Genomic DNA, 24,077 nt, shown 5'->3' on the forward strand with positions numbered 1-24,077 from the left:
GCACATCACTGCTGTCAGAAGTCACTACGCTTAACAAGGGTTAAAATACTGTGTTCAGACTGGCAGTGTGGTTTTTCTGCTGTTGTAAATCAGTGCTCTGCAGTTTCCATTTTGTCATCTTTTCCACAGCTCAGTCACAGTGAAATGACAGTGGAGTTTGAGGTTTCAAAAGGAGGAGCAGAGCATCAGCATGTTTTGGTTTTCTTCTTTTCCTCCTAATTTCTACTGTCTGGCAAACTGGCTGATACGAATTGGTTTGGGAGAGTAAGATAGATTGCTGGATCGCTCACTCAGAGACAAGCAAGAAACTCCATGAAGCCGTTCAGGATTTGATCTTTTTGTTGATTCCCATTGTATCCACCAGCTGCTTCTCAGAAGTGCTAATAACTTTGTCCTTGCATTTCTGCGTCATCTTTATTTCTTTCTAGTTTCACCAAAGCAATAGTGTAAAACAGCTGGAAAACCCTGACTGCACGCAATGTTTTACAAATACCTTGGTACTGAAAGATAAGACATAAATTAAAAGCTGGCTGGTCAGTAGGAATAGTCATGCCTTGGAGGAACATTCAGCTTCATGATTTTGTCAGTAATAATGAGCAGGGACAGAAACAGAGGTCGTTTCTTCATGGACATAACAGTCACAAAACCACCTTAAGGAAGGCTGCCTTTCAGTATTCAGCACAACAAATAGAGTTAAATTAGACAGCAGCACCTGCTAGAAGGCTGCTTAGTTTTGCCAGGAAATAGAAAAATCAATCCTTTTTGCCAGCGCACTGGGAGGTTGTCAGCCTGCTCTCTCCAGGGCGGGAGCTGCTCCGTTGCCTGATGTTCCAGATGTGCCCGAGGTGCACCATCGCCATCTAGTGGCTACTGTGACGTAAGGAGAAGGAGCCTGTTACTGACTGGCATCTGAGGCGTTTTATGGCTGACAGTAGGTTGTATTTTAAGCTTTTAGTAACAACGCATGCATTTTCACTTGCCTAAATAATTCCTTATTAAAAATAAAAAAAAAGATACAAATCAAACTTTTATAATTTTTTTTTTTTTTACATAAAGTAGCCCGCCCTCCTGTAGATTGTCTATCTCAGAAGCTTCACAGCAGGCAGAAGAAAACTGAGAGAACCCTGATGTGGTAAGCCAAGATAGTCCATAAACATAGATTACATATGCAGAAAAAGTTGGAGTTAATGACATACCTAAGATTAGTTTTCATTTATTGTTTCTCACTTGGAATGCCTACAAACCACATAGTACAAAGATATTAATAAAAGACAGCATCTCAGCAGGATGCATTCTCTTCCTCTAATAATATGGGATTTGAATGAAGAAGGAAGAATGTAACAAAGAGTTAAGAGGAAAGGGTTCTGTTTCCAGATTTAGTGAACTTTTCATGTGACCTTTTAGCTCTGCTCCTTTAATTCTGCAGTTATAAAATTACAGTGTTATTCAGTACATGCCCTTTTTCATGATGTCCATTCACAGAATGAGCTGACTATAGCAAGAGCTGATGTCAAAGAGCATGATGGAGTCAGAGGCAGAGAAACAAGCAGAAAATCCTATGTGTTTATAAAATATACATAGATATAAAATATAATATGTAAAATAGCATCCCTGCATAATGATACTACTGTTCTGTCAATTATGAGTCCTTTTTAATATAAATACCTTCTGTATTCCTTAGGTATTTCAAAGATAGAGTTTTGGCAGGATAGGTTTCTTCACTCTCCTATGGAAAATTGCCACCTATGTGCTCTGGCTCTTTTAATTCTTTTTTTTCCTAGTACTCTATTAATCTGTAGAGCATGGAAGAGCCAGGTGACCTTGCTCCCTCATTAGGCACAGAAACCAGTAGGATTTTCTTTTATTATAATGACATAGGTGTTAAAGCAAGTGCTTCCTCCCTGCCCCTTCAGACTAATGCTCCTAGATGATAGATCTGACAGAAACATGGATTGCAGAAGACATAAGCCCCCTGCGTTTCAGCACTGAATGCCCATATACCTAAACATGCGTTATGAGTAGGGGTACCATTTGTCTCTGATTGCTGTCTTTTCTTCTGTAGGATATGAAGCAAATTAAAATGTTGCCTAAGCTGAGCAAGATTCAATCTCTTTTCCCATGCTTCACTAAATCTTTCCTTTTCTGGACTTTTTTTTCCTTTTGTTCTTGATAATGACCATGTGCAGTTGTAAAACATTTTCAAAGGTAGAAGTGTTTATTGGTTGCCTAAAAACAGTCTCTTGAGACTGATGCAGATTATTATATTGATTTATTTAGTTTTAATCTGTGTATTGAGAAATATTTTCCTTCCTTATTTGGATTAACTATCAGCATAGTTGAAGGAATTATTGTATTGTAACATCAAAATGTGTAATTTATTAGACAAGTTTAAACAAAAGCACTGAAACAAAAAAAAAAATCAAAGTATAATCCTTTATTTTACCTCTGTTGTCATCAGAAAGTTCCTCCTAAATTACTTTAATCTTTCTTGCCTCCAAGGTTTAGCCATCTACTGAAACAAATAGAAAAATTATAAATGTTTTTTTTAGATACTTTTATTTACTAAAATTTAACAATATTCTAGATGCAGGTGTTGAAATCCTGCTCCCAGATCCAGCAAGTTACCCATGCCAACGTGCCTAAACTGATAAGTAATGTCATTATGGTCACGTGTTTAACTTTTTTCATGGTTCAAAGCTTTTTCATGAGTGAAATGTCTCGCTGCTGCCTGTAGTTAGATTGCATGAGTCTTGATCTAAATGTTCAGGACATTGACAAGAGATGACTGCATCTGAAGTGTGTGGGGCCTGTTGTGTATCTGAATAGCCAGGCTCTGCAGATTTTCAAACCCTCGTTCCCCCTGCCACCCATATTCCTGCTTTTCTTACACAAACTACAGGAGGTCCTATGCTCTCATGTGCCCTAACCGTGGGACTCCTAGGACTACGTGGTCAGAACTTAAGCCCTCTGAACTAGTAGAAGATGACACCATGTCGCTGATAGACAGAATACTGACACCTGTGGAAAAGGAGAATTCTGCCATTTGATCTAAGGGGCGTAAGTTAGGTTTCATACGTGACAGCATCACCATGTCTGGATTTTTTTTGTGATGTATCCCACCATCACTTAAAATTTTGATAGTTTCTGTCCCTCTGTATGGCTTTGAATGTGATGAGAAAAACAGCATGCTGCTGTGAAAGGAGAGTCTTTTTAGTAACTTACACACTGGCTTGAGGAAGGTGTAGTCAGATATTGAAGAAATACCAAAAAAAAATAGAATAGGTTGCTGATTGTCTTTTAAGGTAGGTTTTAGAAGAGCAAAAACATGCAGTAAGACAGGTGTTAACTAAGAATTACTCTTCTTTTTGAAAGCGAAACTTTCACGGTGTTGAATCCCTTACTGTCGTGCCTTTATTCTATATCCAGTAGAAAGAGTATTTACAGAGATGGTTAACAGCATGGTTCCTGGCAGCAGTATTGAAAGCTTTATTACTTTCTAGTCACGTATGTTAAGTAAGACTATATTTTCTTAGTGGTGATTGCTTTCTAATAGCCTTAAGAACACCTGTACCAGTAATGTACAGGACATATTTTTACTTTAGTTCACAGATGAACATGTATTATTTTAATTGGGTTAATCGTGCGTTTTTGTCCATTCACAGTATCGCTTTACCGTGGCAGATGGCCCAGTGTATGTGTTATAAATACTTTGCATGACATCCCCTCTATTTTACTAATCTTCACTGTGACTTTCCCCATTGGTAATGACTAATGACAGTTTCCTAGCCAGCAACTTTTAATAGATTCCTTTTTTTTTTTTTTCTTAATCTCTGCCTGTCCTCAACAGCACTATTTTGTTTAATAATTTAATCAGTTCAGCAACAGTATAATATTAGATAATTGAACCATTACTGTATGAATTTTTGAAATGCAAAATACCCATGAAGTAATCACTGATGAATATTTCAGTATTGATAGAGACCACTCTCTTTTCTGAAGAAACAGAAAGGATTTTGCTATCTCTGCTTGAATGCTCTTTCTTTCCTTTTATTTTTATTTCTGTCCCTTGGTGCTGAGAACCATATGCAGTGAATAGGAACGAATCCAATAACCAGAAAAAATTAACAGAAAGGATTAACATTTTTGCCTGCCCACCATGAACATGTTAACAATTCAACACCTACATATCAAAGGCGTGAATTTATATAGAAAAAAAATCCATTCATCCCTTTCTCCTCTTAGCAGTGACAATTTACCTGTAAAAGGAACTCCCTAAGGCAAAACACCTCCAGATTCATCCCACCTGTGTAAGGAGATGAAAGTATGTAGATGGTGCAAATTCAGTGGGACAGACAGCACAGAGCTCCTTATAGGCTGGTGTGATCTGGGGATAAACTCCTGGATTTAGGCATTTCTGACCAGAAAAAAAAAAAAACAACAAAAAACCAACCAAACCCACTCCTTTCCCTGTGAACAAGATCAGATAGTCAGCTGGTTCATGCTTACTATCTGTGTGTTGCTAGCAGCTGCTATGTTTTGCCAAGGGCAGTACTCCTCATGCTGCCTCTCTTTCATCCAAGATATTTCATGAAACGAAGCTGTAGTGGAGCGGAGTGAACAGGTGGCTGTAGGACAATTCCGTGATTTCACAGCAGTTTGTGAGATTTCACAGTTTAATTTCACAGTTTAATTCTGTTCCTTCTCAGAACAAAAAATGACTTCAAACAAGAATGCTGTACGAGCCCTAGCCACAGTCTGTATTTTGAAGCTTTCATTTCAGAGATATGGAGGAAAGGGGAGCTGGCTCCACTCAGACATTAGGATGAGTTTGGATCTTAAGGTTAAAATGAGTAACTTCATAGCTTTCATTCAAAAGTGGTTTCTGCACACATGAACCCCTCCTAACTTATCTTTCATCTTCTCCTCCCCTCCCTAGAGTGATATAGGAGGTTCAACTAAAAAAATGCTTTAACATTTTTTAAGGCTACACATGTATGTTAATGCAGCTACCCTGGCTCCCTGCCTGAATTTCAGCTGCTTGTAGACACGTAACTGTGCTTGCTCGTGTCGGGCACCTTCTCGGTGTATTGCTACGTATTCAGTGTTGCTGATACTAACAGTGATTCCTTTCAGCTACTGAATGTTGATGCTGACAGTTTCCATTAAATCTGCCTTTTCTCACAGATGCTGGTGAAGTCACATCATGGGACAAATTCTGCCTCTGGAGACATTTACGTACTGCCAGTGAACCTGTCTAAGGGGTTATGCATGTGTGTCCCGGGAGAGAAGGGAGTCAGTCTGGTCTGATACAAAACCAATTCTTAATTCAATTGCAAAAGGAAGAAACATGGAAATGCACCTGAAAAACTTCTCTGTGAAGGAAGAGAGGAGAGCTGATACCCTTTAGAGAAAAGAAAAATAGGACATATAAAATATTGTTTGCTGATATTGAAAACTTTAAGGGAGGCTTAATGCCAAACATTTTCATTTTTCCTCTGACAGGCACAAGCATATTTACTGTTTACGAAGCTGCTTCTCAGGAAGGCTGGGTGTTCCTTATGTACCGAGCAATCGACAGTTTTCCCCGATGGCGTTCATATTTCTATTTCATCACCTTAATTTTCTTTCTGGCCTGGCTTGTTAAGGTACTGAAAAATGTGTTCTTTTAAACTTGTCTGTAATGTAGAACGTATTAGAATTAATTTATTCTCTTTCTTGCTTGCTGAGATTTGTGTCAGCCATTCTTTCTTGTTCTTTTTTTTCAGAATGTTTTCATTGCAGTCATCATTGAAACGTTTGCAGAAATTAGAGTGCAGTTCCAGCAGATGTGGGGGTCCAGGAGCAGTACTACTTCAACTGCCACCACCCAGGTGAAGCACCTGAGATGCTCAGATTCTCTGGGGACTTGATTTGGTTTAGTTTATGAATGAATAATAAGCCAAAAATTCCTCTTAATTATTATGTTATCTGATTTATTTGACTTTGCATTTACTACATATATGTTAAAGTTGATATATGATTTTTCATATAAAATTAAATTCTAGGTTATATTATCCAACTAGACTTTCTTAGAAAAGAATAATACAGAAGACTGTAATATGATTCTCTATGTGGCTGGATATGTTACTGCTATATATATATTTTTTTTTAATGAAGTAGGATAATGTTCTTTTATCATTACATTGGTGGGTTTGGAATTAGGTTTGCTATTGAATATCACTTTCTGTGCTAAGGAAGAAGAGCTGAAATGGCAAGCTGTAGCTGGAAGAAGAGGGGCCAGAGGGTAGCTGAAGTGTTTGGGGAAGCTGGTCCTGGACTGAGAAGGGCATGTTCAGACCAAGGAGGAATGAGGTGCTGGGGCGATGAAAGAGCCATGCAAACAGTTGAGGTGGCCACAGAAAGTGAGAGCCTGAATATGAAATAATGGGTAGGAAGAAGTCATGACAGGAAGGATGCTACATGTGGGCTGTGAAAGACCCAGCATGAAACATGAGGGCTGACGGGTTGAGATTTAAATTCTCCCACTTGTAACAATCATATTAAATATCCTGAATGTACAAAAGGCCGGGCTTTTCCAGGCTAATGTATTTTGCCATCTAAAAGAGGCACCAGTGCTGACTGCCTGCAGAAAGCCCTTAGGAAGACAGATACAAGAAACATGAGAAACATAGCCACGAGGAAAATTTTTCTAATCTCTATAGCTAGAGATTATTTATTTTCTTAAGACAGAGGATTTAAGTGTTTCAAAATTATTTATTCTCTTAAGCTAGAGGATTTAAGTATTTCAAAATTATTTATTAAATATTTTCTGATATTTCTTTGGATATTCCTGTAATCCATATGTAAATCTAGTCCTTTTCTGCCTGCTGCTACATTTTTCGCCTCAAATAGACTTTGTGCCAATAATTTCTATTCTAGGCATGTCTTTGTCAAAGCAGACTTGGTGATATCAATTTTAAATCTAACAAAAAAAAAGGACTTTTCCACATGACGCATACTTAGCCTGAGGAATGTAATGTTGGCTTCATCGCTGATGGGACAAATTCCTGAGCCGTATTGGCTTAACCAACATACGCTGAACTAGAAGCTGGAACAGAGAGATCAATGTAGGGAAGCTCAAGAAAGAGGCAACATTAAGGAATTTCAAGGATAAAAGAAATTCCCAAAATAATGTCATCATGCCAAAGAATACGAACGTGTTGAATATAAATTGCACCGTGCAAAGTAACAGTAATGTGTTGGCTGCAGACAAGCAAATGGTTACTTTTTTCCTTGAGTCACTGGCATAATGGGACATAAAGGGAGTCCAGCTTACTGAACTACAAAAACAATGCATCTTTTTTTTTGTATTAAGAAGGGCAGAAAATATCTTGCAAGGTTTCTTGTTTAAAACACCGAGCTGTGTGGTGCTGTCAACACACTGGAGGGGAGGGATGCCATCCAGAGGGACCTTGACAGGCTGGCGAAGTGGGCCTGTGGAAACCTCATGAAGTTCAACAAAACCAAGTGCAAGGTCCTGCACATAGGTTGGGGCAATGGCAGGCACAAATACAGGCTGGGTGTGCTAGTGGACAAGAAGCTCAACATGAGCTGACAATGCATGCTTGCAGCCCAAAAGGCCAACCTCATCCTGGGCTGCATCAAGAGGAGCCTGGCCAGCAGGTTGAGGGAGGTGATTCTCCTCCTATACTCTGCTCTCGTGAGACTCCTCTCTGGACTCCACAACATAAGAATGACATGGGCCAGCTGTTGAGGGTCCAGAGGAGGGCCACGAAGATGATAAGAGGGCTGGAGCACCTATCCTATGAGGACAGGCTGAGAGAGCTAGGGCTGTTCAGCCTGGAGAAGAAAAGGTTCCGAGGAGACCGTATAGCACCCTTCCAGTACCTAAAGAGGGCCTACAAGAAAGCTGGAGAGGGACTTTTGACAAGGACATGTAGTGATAGGACAAGGTGTAATGGCTTTAAACTGGAAGAGGGTAGATTTAGATTAGATATAAGGAATAAATTTTTTTACTGTGGGGATGGTGAGGCACTGGAATAGGTTGACCAGAGAAGTTGTGGATGCCCTATCCCTGGAAATGTTCAAGGCGAAGTTGGATGGGGCTTTGAGTGACATCCCCACTCAGTGGAAGATGTGCCTGCCCATGGCAGGGGGTTTGGAACTGGATGGTCTTTAAGGTTCCTTCAAACTCAAACTGTTCTATTATTCTATAAAAGTTAAAAACCTTACTTGTTTTGTGCATGAAATAACCTTGAGAAAACGCAACAGTATCTGTTTTCATTTGGCCACTTTATAAATCGTTAAACTGGTCCCAAAACTTAGTCTTATAGAAAAGAAAATGAATGTCCAACAGTCAAAGTCAAGGAAGCAGTCTCTGGAGAAGGATAAAAGGATGTTCTTGTAAAGCACTTCAGCACTGCACATTAAAGCGTGGTGCAAAGAGGAGTAACTCAGTGCTCATCTGAGTTGGCAACTCTTCCTGGTGCAGAGACGCTACATAAGGACTCAGCAGCATTACAACCATATTTGTGTGACAATGTCCCCAGTCTAATGAGCACTTCTCTCAGGATTTTTTTAAGCTTCAACAACGCTTCTGTGGCCGTGTTCTCGAGGTGACTTGTTTGGATGCTGGGTGTCAAGGAAAAGGTGGGAGTGAGGTGGGAACTTCACCAGACTTCGTTGCATAGCATATGCAGACTCTCGAGTGGCAATTAAAAATGCTAGAGGCATTAATTTTCTTTCAAGGACATTTTCAAGGACAGTGTTAATCACTTCCAGACATGGTTTCTCACTGTTGCTTATGTCCAGCCGTCTGCATCTTTTTATGTCCTAATTTCTGAGGGGGAAAAAAAAAAAAAGCCAGAATACCTACACCTACGCTTCCAGAGGTTATTGGTAAAATGTTAATACTACTGTGGTCAAGAGAGCTGTTTCCATTGACATCATTAGAGCCTGGATATCATTCAGCTATTAGCAGGAATTATAAGCTCTGGGTAACAGTACAGAAGGACTGTACAGGTACTCTTGATATGCATCAGTGCAACAAAAATAAAGTCTGATACTTGGAATAAAATAATTTTGCCAGTAAAGAAGATAAGGTTGTCTATTAAGGTTGTGTATTATTTCTATACACCGTGAAACTTATTTTCTGGTCACAATGTATTTGTTTTTCCTCAGGATAAGCTTGCCTTAGTAGGGAATTTATTCTAAACAGATACCACCATCTAATGATACTGATCAGAGATTAATTGAATCAGTTTCTGTGTTGCACTAATAGAGACACGTTGTGTTTGATGTTATCTGAGTAAAATTCAGAGTCTATTAATTTTGGAAAAACAGCATGTTGCTTTTTTTTCTGTAGCAGTAAGAACCATTTCCCTCTTATTTTAAACTAGCTATCATAAAAATGTATGCAAGTCCTTAAGGGGAATGTATTAGATTTCACTTGTATTTATTGACACATAAAACGTTTCTGACAACAATTTTCCCTTTCAAGATGTTTCATGAAGATGCTGCTGGAGGTTGGCAGCTTGTGGCCGTTGATGTGAATAAACCCCAGGGCAGAGCTCCTGCATGTCTACAGGTATGACATTGCTTTTTAATAAATCAATGTGTGTAACCAGCACCACTCAAATGTTGGCATAAGGAGACTGTGATGAGAAAAACCTACAGCAGCTTTAGTCATAAATTTCTTTAAATGCATTGATTTCTGCAGTGTAGGGTTGTTCTTGAAAATCACAAATCAACAAAAAAAGATATACCACACCCAAAGTAAGAAGATTAGAAAAATGGATTCCTTACAAAAGCTGTTTTGTGTGCTCATGAGAGAAAGAATTTAGACTTTTAAAATATAAAATAACGTAAGTAATAATCCTTTATCTCTCAGACTTTATACACAGACTGATTCCATTCGTAGTTATTCACAACAGATATGCTTGTTTATTAACTGCAAAAATACAATAACATATGCCAAGAAGCATGACTAATCATAATAAACACAGAAGTACCTCATTTCTTTTATTCCGTCTTGAAAATAGGCTCACAGAAGAAGGGGGAAGAGGCATGTAGGTAGTAAGCCATACAGTGTTTGCAACTTCCAGATTTAATATTCTGACTTAGGTATAGGTGAGTTTGTGAAACTCTATCCTCATTGTTTAAATAAATCCAGGCTAAGATAAGTAATATTTTTATAAATCTCTTTTTATTACAGCACATTGTACAGCAGCTCAAATTTTTATTTGCAAGTTAAATAATGCCACTTCTGGATGAAACAAACTCGTTTCAGAGTAGAAAGCCAAATCTACTTTAGCAATCTGATAGCATGATATTTGTTGGCACTTTTGGTTATGTTTGGTTTAATGTGTAAACTAAAATACATGTACTTGTTGGCAACATGTACATTGCTGAACACTAAGCTGGCAAGCACCTTTCATCCCCTCCACAAGCTGTTCATTCTCAAATCTCTTTGATTTGTCAAACCACTGCTATATATTTAATTTTAGCATATGTCTTAACTGGTAATTCCTCTTCCCAGTTTTAATTTTTTATTTTGACAGCAACAGGAACATAATTTGTGGTATTCTCAAATAACAGTCTCAGGTATGTGGATAAAATGTAGCTGAACTCACAATGAAGATCCTCCAGATGAAAGTCAAGATAACATCTGACTTACCTGGTCTGCCTTTGTCCGTAGTATTGCGTTCTTGCCCCTTTTAGGAATCATGTGAACGCACAGTAAATTGTGTTCCAGGGAACAGAAACCTCATGCATCAGTGAGTGCTGCAACTTTTTATAATTGCAACTCAATAGCAGTTTTCTTCTCATTCTTCATCACTTCGTGCAACATCTGTAGGGTTTCCAGTAATCTATGAGCTTGCTGGGTGTCAATCTGAGTAAAGCAATCCAAAGGAAAGCAATGTGTTAAAATATTATTTTATTAGGACAATGCCCCAAATAGGCTTTATTCTTATTAAATGTGGACTGAAATAGAGCCCGAACAACGCAAAATCTCAAAGTCTGGATAAGCACACACACCTTTATTCTTCTCATCATGCATTATTGTTTCAGTTCTATCAATCCAAACAAAAAGAAAATAGACTTCCTAAAAAAAATATGTATTTAAAGACTTTGCAATATATCAAAGGAATTATTTATGCATTAAATCTGTAGTGAGAGATGTAGCAGTTATTTTCTAAGGGTTTGGGTGAGGCTTGTTCCTTAAGAGGAACATGGTGCATAAATCTGAATCTACGAAAGAGTTAATCAGATTGGAGAATATGTCTTCCCTTTCGGACACATTCAATTAATATGCATTCTTCTGACCTTTATTAGCTAAGTATATTGTCATTCAATATCCTGTGATGGATGGAGCTTTTAGAAAAGGGTAGTGAAGACTCTCTATTGCCCTATATAATTTTAATTAAATTTTACAGTGAATTTGGTTTTATTAATTCCTCTCCGGGCTCTGTAAATATTACTGCTCCAAATAAGAAAGAGAACATTATTAGAAGTTCTGTTTCAACAGTTGCATGGGTCTGGGTCTGTGCTTTGGTGAAACTTCACTTATTCAATGTATTCTCTTATTTAAAATTTACTTCTTCAGTAAACTATACTGTGCATTGGGAGAGGAAATATCCTAGTGACTAAGGGAATGGAGAAGGTCTCTGGAGATCTGAGTTCGATTTATTGGCCTAGCACAAATTTCCTGTAGACCTTGAGGAAACTACTTAATAGATAGTTCTGCTTTAGTGCACACTCCTTATGGTGAGAAAGTGTATCCCTCCCATATTTGGCTACTATGGTGTTTAAACCTACCTACTACTTGAAAGGCACTCTGGTAAGATGGGCTTGTGCAAATAGATAGATCCAGCTCTCTAAAGCAGGGAGGGATGGAGGAAAGAATAATGTGATTTATGTGTGGTGTGTAACATAAAAACCTCACTAATACACATTTTGGAAGACACTCTGCACGGACTAGCTGGATCTGTTGAGTTTTACTAGTTTGGCCTTTGTAGAACCATGCTTCCCTCCCACAGACAGGGTCAGGAGTTTCAGCCTGGCAGGGCCTTGCTAGCCTAGGTAGAACTTTGCAATGGCATGTGAAGCAGTGCATGTCTGGGTGTTATTCCTGAGGAGACAATAATTAAAACAGAGATACCGTAAAGGCTCTGTGCAGAGCCTTTGTAACTCGCTTTGTCTCACACTAACCTGTCATTGTTGCACCAAACTGCTCGGCTAGGTAAAACAAAAAAGCAGGCTAACCATGTCTTTACACTTCTGTCACAGCTGATCTGCAAAGAGGGGATTACAAAGGAATTTCAAAATCTCATCTAGGGAGTAGTGTACCTTGGTATGTCTAAACTGTTGGGGGTGAGTGCCACTGTGCCAGGGTACCCCCTCTTGTCTCTCCTGAGAGCTTGCCTACTTTTCCACTGGGCGCGTGGCACACGGGCAGAACAGAACCAGGATGTGCACACAGATCTGGGATCTGCAAGGGGCTCTTGTATACAGCAGCATGGTAGTTAAAAGTACATAAGAATAAACCATGAGAGATGAGCAAGAAAGATGGGCATTAATCTGGTGTTTTCAAAGAACTTTAACTCAGACACCTAACTAAGTTTTCTTTAGTTTTTTAGAAGTGGCTGGAAGTGGTAACATGAACAATTAGTATCAGTATGGTTTCTGATTTTGACTTTCAAATCTCTCCTAATGTGGGGCAAAGAGGCTTTTGTTTTGGTATAATAGTTTTATATTTATTGCATTTTTCTTTTGAGTGTTCCATGTTCCCAAAGGCGCTTTGTGGTCTTTTGTTACTTGTGCTCACAGTTCACCATGACTGGCATTGATTTTAAATATTGATTTTCTTTTGTGACTGAAAAATAATCTTTGTGTTTTCCATTTCAACAAGAACCACTTGGCATGAATGCATGCTGAGGCTCCCACATTGCCACATTATTTTGCTGTTGTTGATATTACTTTAACACATTGTAGTGCGTTAGAACTTCCTGCCTGCCGTGCTTTACTCCTACAAGCACAGTAGGAAGCTCTCAGTTCACAAATAAAGAAAAACTGAGCACCAGGTTCCAGAAAAAAAAGCCTTTAAAAACATCTTTGAGCATGTTCTTACCCACTTATTCCCATGCTAAAGGCATACTGTGTTTCTTGTTATTCCTTTTCTGTTAATATTAGAGGTTGTTGATGTTTTTATCACTCCTTCCTTCTCTTTGTCTTCCTGTCTGCAAAGGCTTGTAAAATACGTAAAAAAGTACTGATTTAAGACTGAACTGGAAAGTTTTTACTCACATGTCTTCCATTAACCTGTAGATGATATTGCTAACATGAAGTAATGACATCTTCAGTCTTCTCAATACTTAGTTTTGTAATGAACAGACGAAGTCTGCAACTGTGATTCCTGTGGGGAACAATAAGCCAGACAGCAGTTCCCCGTTCGTGCTAATTTTTGGGGGTCGTATGTCCAGCAGAAATGAAACACACAGCTGGAGATGGAATGCTGTTTAGAAAAAGCTTGGGAACACTGTATGTGATGTGTCAGTATAAATGGAAGTAGTCACCTACTCACAAACTGTCTGTGCACTTGTACTCTGATATTAAAATCTTCAACAGATTAAAAATACTATATTCATTTTTAATTGTATATACTCCATCTAGGGAAGAAGTAGAAGGTCACAAAGCTATGATCTGAGCAAGCAAGTGACTTTGTTGTGATTACAGTGCTCTTGAACATATGATTAGTGTCAGAAATTTAACCAGATTTTTTTTGCCTCAAAAAAAAAGTTAGTCCTTCATGCTACATATTATTATCATCAGAATGTGTTACAGAATTCTGTACAATTGTAGAATTTTAGAGAACCGTGAAGGAGACACAAAAAGATCAGAAGTAATATTGAAAGAAAGCAAACATATAGAGGGTGGAGGAGACATGGCCAGAGAAGCGAACTGAGTGTTTTAGCAGTTTCATGATGGATATATTGAATGAGAGAGAGAGAAATGAGATAAAACAGTACTTAGGGATTTTCACTGCAGGAGTAACAGAAGGGAGTACAAGTGGTTTTTCTCCTCTTCTTTTTCATGGGAAGTAGTTATTGGTGAACCAGAGAAGTGTGGTAGTCTATATACTAATTTGCCCTTTAGTGGAACTTTGGGATCAAGCAAAAGTATGCCTGCTCAGTTCTGTTCTCTTCTTACCTACAGTGACTTTCATTAAATTAAATACATATATAATACATTTCTTCCAATTAACTGAAATCCTCTCTTACAGTGAAAGAAAAATCTTCTCTTTCAGTTGGCTAAAATTAAGTTTTTATTTGAATGAGTTTATTATTTGAGTATATTATATGAGTTTATTCAGAAGCAGATTAAATTGATTCCAAATCCTAAAATTCTGAGGCTGTCATTAAAAAAAAAAAAAAAAATCTACTTCTTTTTTCTATGCCCTGCTCTCATTTAGAAAGCCTCAAAATTGCATCAGTTAACAGAAGCTTGGATAGTTCAGTGATGTACTTGGCACTGAAACAGGACTGAAAACCAACTGTATTAGTTTTACTGAGGAGACTCAGGAGCAGAGTATGCAAAGTGTAAATGTAAAAGCAAGCTGTTAGTTTTGGTGAGGTAAAAATGGTGAAAAAATGAGGTGGAGTGGAAGACTCTGCAGGGAAACTAAACATGTTGGCAACAGAAGAAAGTGCACAAATAAAGTCCAATCCCATCCAGCCTTTCTATCCTCAGTTGTATATTGAAAGATAGTAAATCCTGGGCATTATGAAAAGAAAAAAAAAAAAAAAAAGAGACTTCCAGTATTTTCCACTTGTACATAGTGGAATACATATATAGGGTATGGGAAGAAATGGTGAATAGAGTAAAGGGTAGAAACTCCAACATCTGACTAAGTCTCAAACTGTAGTTGAGACAGCAAAATGAGCTGTCATTAAATGTGTGCTCAGTTTCAGCTTTTTGCCAGTTCAGATGAGGAAGGTAAAGCTGTTATCATCCTCTGCTGTCTGCTTGCCTCGTTTTTTCAGGGGCTTTAACCACAGTAACAATGGCAACTGAGAAGGCAGTGAGTTTACTCCTGGGACACCTCAGCTCACTGTCTCGTCTGGTAATGTAAACTGGTGTTCACTTCAGTGTATGTTATTAATGAAGTCATGAATTCAGACAGCTCCATTTAACTGGAGGAAGGAGGGAACAGGCCAAATATAAGGTAAATGAGCTGCTGCTGCGGTGTTGAGAACCACTGTCTTTTTCTGATATGAATTAAAAATCTAATCTCATAAAACTGGAGAACCAAACATATTTTGCCCACGTACATTTTTTCCATACTTAAATTTGCCATTTTTTACTAAAAGGGACCTGAAAAATAGTAAGCTACATGATGTAGATACCAGAGAATGCATAAAACTAGCAGACAAACAATGCATTTTCTGTGTCTCCAAAACCAGCCAGTACTAGAAATAGGCATATATAGATCATCCTTCTCTGAGCTTCTGGGTATCCATTTATGCCCTCGTTCTCTATCTTGGACACCAGCAATCATTCATTTGGAGATTTTCTGAAGTGGATGTTAAATTTAGGCCATTATATTTAGTCTCTCTTGATGGATTTATCACCTATCAATTTGTCTAGCCTCTTTTTGAATTCGTTTATTGTTTTGGCCTCCAGAATATTTTGTGGGAGCAAGTTACATAAAGCAACTATGTAGCATTTTAATTAATTAGAATTGAGGAAGTAATTTACTGATTTTCCTGAGATTACTCAGAAATTACAAAAAAAAACAAACCATAGTGCAAAGATTATTGGTTATAATTTTGAAATGGATGCTCCTTTTCAATAAAACAAAGAATTTGAAACAACGAAACTTGGCAATGACAGGATCACAAGCTGTTGTAACGTGCAATCAGTAACAAAAGGAGGGCAGACGTGAGTGTCTGAGGATGATAAGCACCAAGTATGGGGGATGGTTGTTTTATGTTTGTGCTTGTGTATAGAATTATCATTGTTGGGGAAACTTCAGAAAGGGAAATAAACTTTGACTATCAGGAAAGACTTAAAAAAAGAGATTAGTGTATTTGGTGACAAGGCTGTCATTTGTAAGACAACTTTCAAATCTGACATAGGTAACATTCTGGCATTAACAAGTATTAATTAACCTAATGATTATTAGATTCTTGTTGTAATTTTGTCTGTGCTTCTATTTCTCTCCTGTTGAATACATGCATTTTAAAGAAAAGTAGTTTCAAGCAGGTGCAGTCCAGCAAACTTCCAGTCTGCAAGGCATACAACCAACCTCCCTTCCTCATTTCCTTTCCTGCCTCCCTCTCTCCCTTCTTTCCTTCCCTCCTTCCTCCTTTCCCACTCCCTTCCTTTCCTCACTTCCTCCCCTCTTTCTTGCCTGCCTTTTTTCCTTTATAACCATTATACTGAAGCACATATGTTAACAATGAGTTAGAGACATAGTTCTTTTGTGTTCGTAGTTTCTTCTCCGTAGTTTTCCATTTACTTGCTGAACTGTCTGTTCTTCATCGCAATCAAAGTAAATTACTAACCACAGTTTATAGCAATCTAACCACAGAAACTAAACAGAAAATCAAGAAAACATGTTCCTGATTTCACTGTTTTGCATTTGAACAAATAGATTTCATGAACATGACTTCCTCAGCTTGAACATGTAATTTTCCTGCAGACTTGAACTATCAGAATCCCTTCACAGGGACAAAACGGATAGGTATTAAACTATGATTAAGCTTATAAAAGGGTAGTGGTTTTCCTTGGCAGTATTCTTTATTAGAAGAAGGCGTGCTGCAGCAGCAAACATGGTCACATCGGGCCCTTGGCATCTCCTTGAGAGATTTAGGAACAAGTATTTGGAATTTGTCTGAGGCAGTCAGTTTCAAAAGTCTCTGTATGTCAGTGTTATGGAAGCCTTGGCTGACGCTAATCATCAGTCAAGATCTCTGAACTTCCCCTTATTTTTGGCCAAGTTGAAAGAAGAACCTTTTTTGTATCTCCTAATTTTCAAATGAGGCCCCAGAAAAACTTTCTGCTCCACAAGTAATAAGTTCTGCATAAGAAATTTTTATAAATCTTGACCCTCTTTCACACAGTTCTGTACAGTTCACCCATAAATGGCATGAAGTAGTGACATTCAGTTCTTCCAACATTATGGTCAAATTAATAAGCTAAAAATCTCCCATGATAAAAATAGGCAAGTTGTTATCATATTTTTAAAACAGTGCTCTAGAGGAGCACTGCTATGTGGATTTTTGTTCCCTCAGTCTTTTTGCTGTGATCTGAACAGGAGTGGACCATTTTTTCTAGCATTCTTTTCAGCAATGGACTTCTGTACAGCTTGTACTCATAATTTGCACTTAGAAATTTTGGGTCACATCAGTGTCAGTGGATTATATTAACTATTCAGTAATGCCACTAAAATTGAAGTTCAGCTGAGTTTCCTTTAGAAAATTTTACTTCTGGGGTTAAATATGTCCAGTGTTTCAAATCTCATCAAACTGAAAGCAGGTATTTAAACTGTCATGTGGCTTTTTTGTGTTTAGTACAATTACAGCAGTCAAAGTGTTGGAAGCACCAACAGCAGCAGCATGATTTCGTTTAGAACTGTAACTTGGATGACAAATATGAGCAAAGTGGAAGACTGTGGAGTCTTAGAATAAAACTAGCAGGGATTTTTTTTTTTTTTCATTTGAGTTGTTTTCCTGACAATATTTTCTGTATTTTTAGTGTTTCTCAAATAAAGTTCTCTTTTCACTAGGACTACAAAGAATATCATGTACTACAGCTATGTAGTTTTTTAGATTGTTCTTTATAGATGTTCTTTTTAGAGTTTTGAAACTTAAAAAGAAATCACTTTGTGATATCTTTTTGTTACTATTGGGATCTTTAATCCTTTGGGTTCCTCAGTAGTCAGTGGAGAGAGTGATTCTCATCATGAATCCGAAGATAATTCACGTGTTGGGGATGCTGAATTGCCTCTCTCATTGTCTGTGTTTCTTCATTGTCGTAGGAAGGCTACATAAACTGTATGGCCTTCTCAGCATCTCAGTGAAGTTCATAAGAGTAAGTGGGAGGAGTCTGAGCTAATAGGTATTTAAACAAACAGCTCTTAGTAAATTCTAAAAATTTTAACATGACTGTTTAATATTCAGATTAGAATTTTTACTTTCAAGTATTCATAAATATATCTCACAAAAAAAAAAAGTCTTTGCCTCCTCTTATCATGTTCTTAGTATTCTGAACACTGACTCTAGCTCTTTTGAGAATCAGTGTGGTCCTGATTCATCTCACATGTCTTTAAGCCCTTGGCAGATGCCAGTGGTAGGATGACAGTGCCACAGAGCCAACAGAAAGAGATGAGCGTTGCCAGAGGGCAGCCAAGGACCTGAATCTGGTGTTGCCCATCACTCTACAGACTGCATCAGAGGGTGTTTACTTTCTTATTTTAGATGTACCCGTTCTTCTGAGATGAATCTCTAAAGCCAAAGTCTTTAACTCCTCTTTCTCTACTAAGCCATAATGACCTATATTATATATTTTTAATGTGCGGATTTAAAGCAAAATTAAGTCCTGCTTCAGCAAGCATGCATACTGAATTTTCCTAAGTATTTTGCATTTATTAAGTCCTATTGAAATCAGTGGAAGGTAGCTAGAGCTTTGAGAATCATGTTTTTATATGAATTATTTAATTGACATAAATGCAGTTGTTATACAGAGAAGTATTTGCACTGTCATGTCAAAGTCTACATCCTTTATGCTTTGTGAATTCTTAAAGTGCCAGCGAGAGAGAAGTGTCTTCAGCTGACCTGGGCATTTTAACAAGTTGAAGGCTGCAGTGCAGTACAGTAAATTCAGATCTTCAAGCTGCTTCCTTCACAATTTTGCTTCCCCTTCCTAGGATTCCCTTTCTTCCCTATGCTTGCCTCAGACCTTTGAAAAGAGGGTCTTTGACACCTGACAGGAGTGAAGAGGAAAGTTAGCAATGTGGCATGTGGAGGAAGAACACTGAGTTTCTTTGTGTTAAGTGTGTGTGAACTGATAGCACATTTGTAACCTTTCTTTGTGTAGATGTACGTTAATTTCTAGCCTGAGATTTAGTTTGATATTCAGGGTGAATATTTTGCAGTTTGATGTCTTTTTTTCTGTCTGTTATTTTAATTCTTCCATACAAAAAAAAAAAATCATTTTATGTTCTTATGTCAGAGCTTTCAGACAATGTACAAAACTGAACTGCCACGGCAAGAGTGTGCATTCCCTTTTATAGACTCCCTACCTTTTTTTTCAGCTAAAGAGGGCCAGGATGGATACCTGGCCCAGAGGCCGTCTGACCTGGGCTGTGGCCTTTCATACTTCCTTCTTCAGAACAGATCAATCATATCCACTTTACACAGTGCTTGACCCCTTGTCTCTTTTGGGCCCCTCTGACATCTCTCTTTCCTTCAGGCACAATTATTTCTCTAGTTTTTTTTCAGTTCTGAGTATCCAAAATAATATGGGGGTTGTGTTGCAGCTCACCAGAATGATAGTTTTCTGGTCTGATGCTGAGATCATGCATTGCATGCTCTCAGTTTTGATACCAGGGCAAGTGAGGTTATTCAAGGCTGCAAAGACTTCTGTGATGTTAGAGGATTGTACAGAGTGGAGAGAACCATTCTTAGATGTTGTTTTAAGGAGAACAAACTGAAGAGGTCCAAACCATGGAGCCAGCTAGCAATTAAGCATTAAGCTGATACGGTGATCAGTTTTTGTCGTTGCTTCTTGGCTTTCATTCCTTCAGCAGCGTGAAAGTACCAGATGGTACCAGAGAATGCAGGTGAAAAGTTTTTAACAAATTATTTCATAACATGAAGGCAAAAAAGGATAGAGTGCAATACTTAGATGCAGAAAACAAACATGCCTGATTGTTAATGCTAACTATTTTAAAGGAGTGAGTAGAGAGGAAAGAAAACTATGATAGGGTACAGGAGGATGTACATTATATGGTGCAAGCAAGTATGACTAAGTCTAATGGGATAAAATTAAGGAAGAGAGAATTTACGGCTTACAATGAATGTTGTAGATTCTGTGGAAGAGTTTGTGTGGCAGCAGGAAAATGGCCTCCAATGGCTGCAGCCATTGGCAGGCCAGGCTGGATGAAAGGCTAGAAAATAATTCTCCATTGGAAGGGATAAGAGTGTGGTACAGTAGATACTTATTTTACTCTCTTGTAAGATGAGAAAGACAAAAATGAATCACAACTGAAAAACTGACACTCAGCTATATTGGATTCTTTCCCTAACCTGGCCTTTTGTCTGCACGAGGAGCCTTGATCTTTCTACCTCAGCTCAGTGCAGAACTGTTATATGGGCTTCCTTTTCTCAGGACAGTTGTCAAAACACTAGCATATTCTTTCCTAGGATGAAATAATCAGCTGTTCCTGTGGGCAGGAATAGGCATTTAACTTACTTTAGATATTTAAAGTTTAGTTATCCAGCTGAGACACAGAAATTTATAATTAGTGGAGAGAAGCAGGCACCTTCAGCAGATGCTTTTTTTTGCTAGTTGTGACATAGATCCTTGTATACCTTTATAGGCCTAGACCCACAACATGCTATTTTGTATTTAAATTGCAGTGTTTCAGTATTTTTCATAATTGCTTTCCACAATCAGTCATTTTCATTCGGTCTTCTCATGCTTTGAATAGTAGCTTCAGACATCATACTTGAAGTACTATATGTTATTTTGCCATTAATGCCACTTGGTATATATAATCTATGTGGTGATATTTTATTAATTGCACAGTACCCAGAGTGTATATAAATCATATCCTCCTCTTAATCATAAACTTTTCAGAAAAATTTGACCAGGGAAAGCAGATATGTACACTAGCGGGCTTGGTTTCAGAAGGTGTTTTACTACAGATGCAGCCTATATAGCGGAGTTGGCAGTACATGTGCTGTACTCCTTTATTTCTGGCCTCCACTTCCCTCTGTAGGATCCTAGACACTCAGAGGAGGAACTGGAACACTAATTAGTGAAAGCTGACTGTACACCCAGTTTCCTCCCTCATGCTCTCTTTATCTGCATATAGTTTTGCCGTCCAGTCTGTTACTCTGTTGGCTCAGAACTATCATCTTGGGTATCTTCTCAGTTTTCTTTGGTATTTTCTCTTCTCCTGGGAAACTGCCTCTTAGTGACTATTCATAGTTGTTTGCAAGAGAAGTCTTACTATTTTTACCCTCAGTCACTCCATTTCATCTCCTGCCCAAAGCAAAATTTTCCAATACTGCATAGCTTAGAAGCCACCACCAATAGATCCATTCACACATCCTTAATTTATTCTTTCATTTTTCTCTAGCCAAGATTCAGCAAGCTTTGGTCTATGCTGACTGTCCTTAGCCAAGGCTCATAAACCTTCACTGTTCAGACCTACTCTCCCTCATCCATTTAGTTGCTACCACTCAATCACAATGATAATGCTTCTTCACTCACATGTATACACGCCTTTATGTATGTAAGTTACTGAAACAGGGCAGAAACAAAGCAAATGACTCTAAGAGCCCTCTGAGCAAGTTTGTTATGCATGAGCAATCCCATGCTCTGTCTCTGGAATATAGTCATCTGAACCGTTTCTTCTGATGAGAGTCTTGATTTTCTGCTGAGTGCACGCCTGTTGTATGCTTTGTGGAGACGGAATAGCTCTGGTACTGCTCTTCTTTGCCTGGATTAAAGCTTTTCCTGTTAAAGCAAACAGTGTTTTCTGCTCTGCTAGGTATCAGGTAGACTTTAGCCATACCTACCCACAGCCTAAGTGTTTTGCCAAGATCGGTGTATGGCTGTTTGTTTTATATGGTTCCATCACACCCTCATAGTAATCATTCCACTAAGCACACTCAAAGATAAGCTTATTTGAAAGGCAAAATTTTGGTAACCATAAATTGTGAAAGCCAACCTGTTTTTCTCATATTTGTACATTATCTCTTTTAAGTAAAGTTCCCATTTTTCTCTACATTGTGCACTTCCTTTAAAGTGATTTTGTGGTATGCAAGTTTGAAATACCCGCAGCACCGAATTTAAAATAAAATTTTAAAAAAGAGATAGCGAGAGAAAAATGTGCTATAGCAATAGTAAGGCATAACTGTAAAGTGCAACCACCTAGAACTTAGCACTCAGCTACACCTTTGAAAAGCATAGCAGGACATGGCAGGCAACACACTGGAAATTCACATTTTCACCCTAAAGTCAGATACCTTTAAAATGAGGAACACTCTAGTGATGACTGGTTAGCAAAAGTTTCAGACAGCTTGGTTAGCATCACAAAGTTTTCAGCAGAGGTTGCTATCAAATGCAGTTCTCCAAGGAAGTATTTGGCTGCCTTAACTGTGAAACCATCCTTCTACCTATGCCACTCTCTGCCTTACTCACACCACATATAGCAGAATATTTCATCTACTGATGTGCATCCTACAGCCCCCTGAAGTTCTCTGAAGAGTTCAGGACTGGTGACCATCTCATTAAAGGCTGTATGCATGTGCTAGTATGCACATGCCAGACACAGTTGACCTTAATTCCAGCATTTTGTAATTCATAGCTTTGCAGATTTAATAGTGTTCTGTTGTTAATAGATTTACTTTTAAGAGGAAGTAATTTTCAACTAAGAAGCTATTAAGCATATAGGTCTTTATTTTGTTTCCTGAATACCAGTCGTTTATTCAGCAAAAAATCCAGTTTAGCAAGCATAGGCATGTATATGAATCTCATTAAAGTCTTTGAAATATGTAAGGTTTTTGTGCTCCAGTCCTCTTATTGATGCCATTGGTGGTGTTTGTGGAAAGGAAAGGGTGCAGGTATGGGTGGGAGTCTGGTTTGTGCTGTGTCTTGTAGTGAATGGTATTTGTTTTATTTGTATGCTCCTGGTCAGAAGGATTCCCATGAGAGAAGGGAGCACTGTTTCTTTTTCAAGGATGCTACTGATCATACTTCACATGGAGATGGTTGCAAAGGATGTGGATCAAGTCAGGCAAGGTGTAGTTATGTTACAGCGTAACTGTAGGATCTTGCAGCTTATGCCAAGAGACTTCGAGGTGGCAGTGAGTAGGCATCCATTGGGAGGTGATAGGAGTAACTTCCTGGGGGTTAGAGTAGACTAAGCAGAGTTTATTGCAACTGAGAATGCTGTTGAGTTAACTAAAACCAAACCTGGAGCAGAGATCTGCCTGCAAGGATAAGTGGGCAAAGAAAGAACTGTGTATGATACAGAAACACCAACTTTGGCTTGCCAGTCTCTCAGTTGACTGTTCTGAGGCAGGCTGTTATTCACTGATGGAGCTGTAAAAGAGGGTGATTCACTGCCCTCGGACTGGGTTTCTGAAAGAAAATTGGTGGAGCATTCTCAGTGTTCTGCAGAGCTAAGTAGAGCCAAGCACTGACACTTAGAGACCTTCTTCTACCTGTCCCTCAGAGAAGCAAGGAGGAAAGGGCACAGGTTTTTTCACCCTCTGTTCATCCAGATTTTCTCTCTTTCTGTTTGGGGGAAGTGAAGAAGGGAAACAGTAGAATCCTGGCACCATCAAACTCAGCAAGCATTTTGCCACTGGCTTTACTGGAGAAGGATTTAATCTCTAATGTTGTGAATATACAAATTTGATTTTGCAGTCATTAAAAATGGCAGATTGAAACAAATTTAAATGCCAAAGAATTTTGAAGCAAATAAAAATACCGAAACCCATGAGGCTAACTGTTCCTCCTTAAAAGCATGAGGATTTAGAGGTATATGGGAGAAACTAGCTGTTTATTTCTCTGGCTATAAATATAATGGAAAAAGGGAGTTCCTTAAATTTACTCTAGCTGTAAGAAATTTACTGCTTATGTTTAACATTGAACACATTTCTAGAATACTGCCTAGTTCTCAGAAATAGTGATGTACTGTGCTTCAGCATTTCCAAGAATTGTTTTGTACCTTTTTCATTCCTTCAGTGGAACTTATGTGTCTAAATCCACTGGACTGCTTTGAAAATCTTGATGTCTAAGAAGACTCCACACTCCACATGTGAGTGTGCTGTGTTTTC

At 38.3% G+C, this 24,077-nt stretch overlaps 1 protein-coding gene across 1 annotated transcript in view; it reads left to right on the forward strand.

Moving 5' to 3' along the window:
* Positions 1–24,077, forward strand: part of NALCN (sodium leak channel, non-selective) — a 238,139-nt gene that overhangs the window by 80,480 nt on the left and 133,582 nt on the right. Inside the window, exons 8-10 of the mRNA XM_086741316.1 lie at positions 5,503–5,645; positions 5,766–5,870; positions 9,500–9,586. Of these exons, the coding sequence (XP_086597442.1) occupies positions 5,503–5,645; positions 5,766–5,870; positions 9,500–9,586 (335 nt within the window). The remainder of the gene's footprint in view (positions 1–5,502; positions 5,646–5,765; positions 5,871–9,499; positions 9,587–24,077) is intronic.

Source organism: Chlamydotis macqueenii, chromosome 1 (assembly GCF_036417535.1).
Source record: "Chlamydotis macqueenii isolate bChlMac1 chromosome 1, bChlMac1.mat, whole genome shotgun sequence".
NCBI lineage: Eukaryota > Metazoa > Chordata > Aves > Otidiformes > Otididae > Chlamydotis > Chlamydotis macqueenii.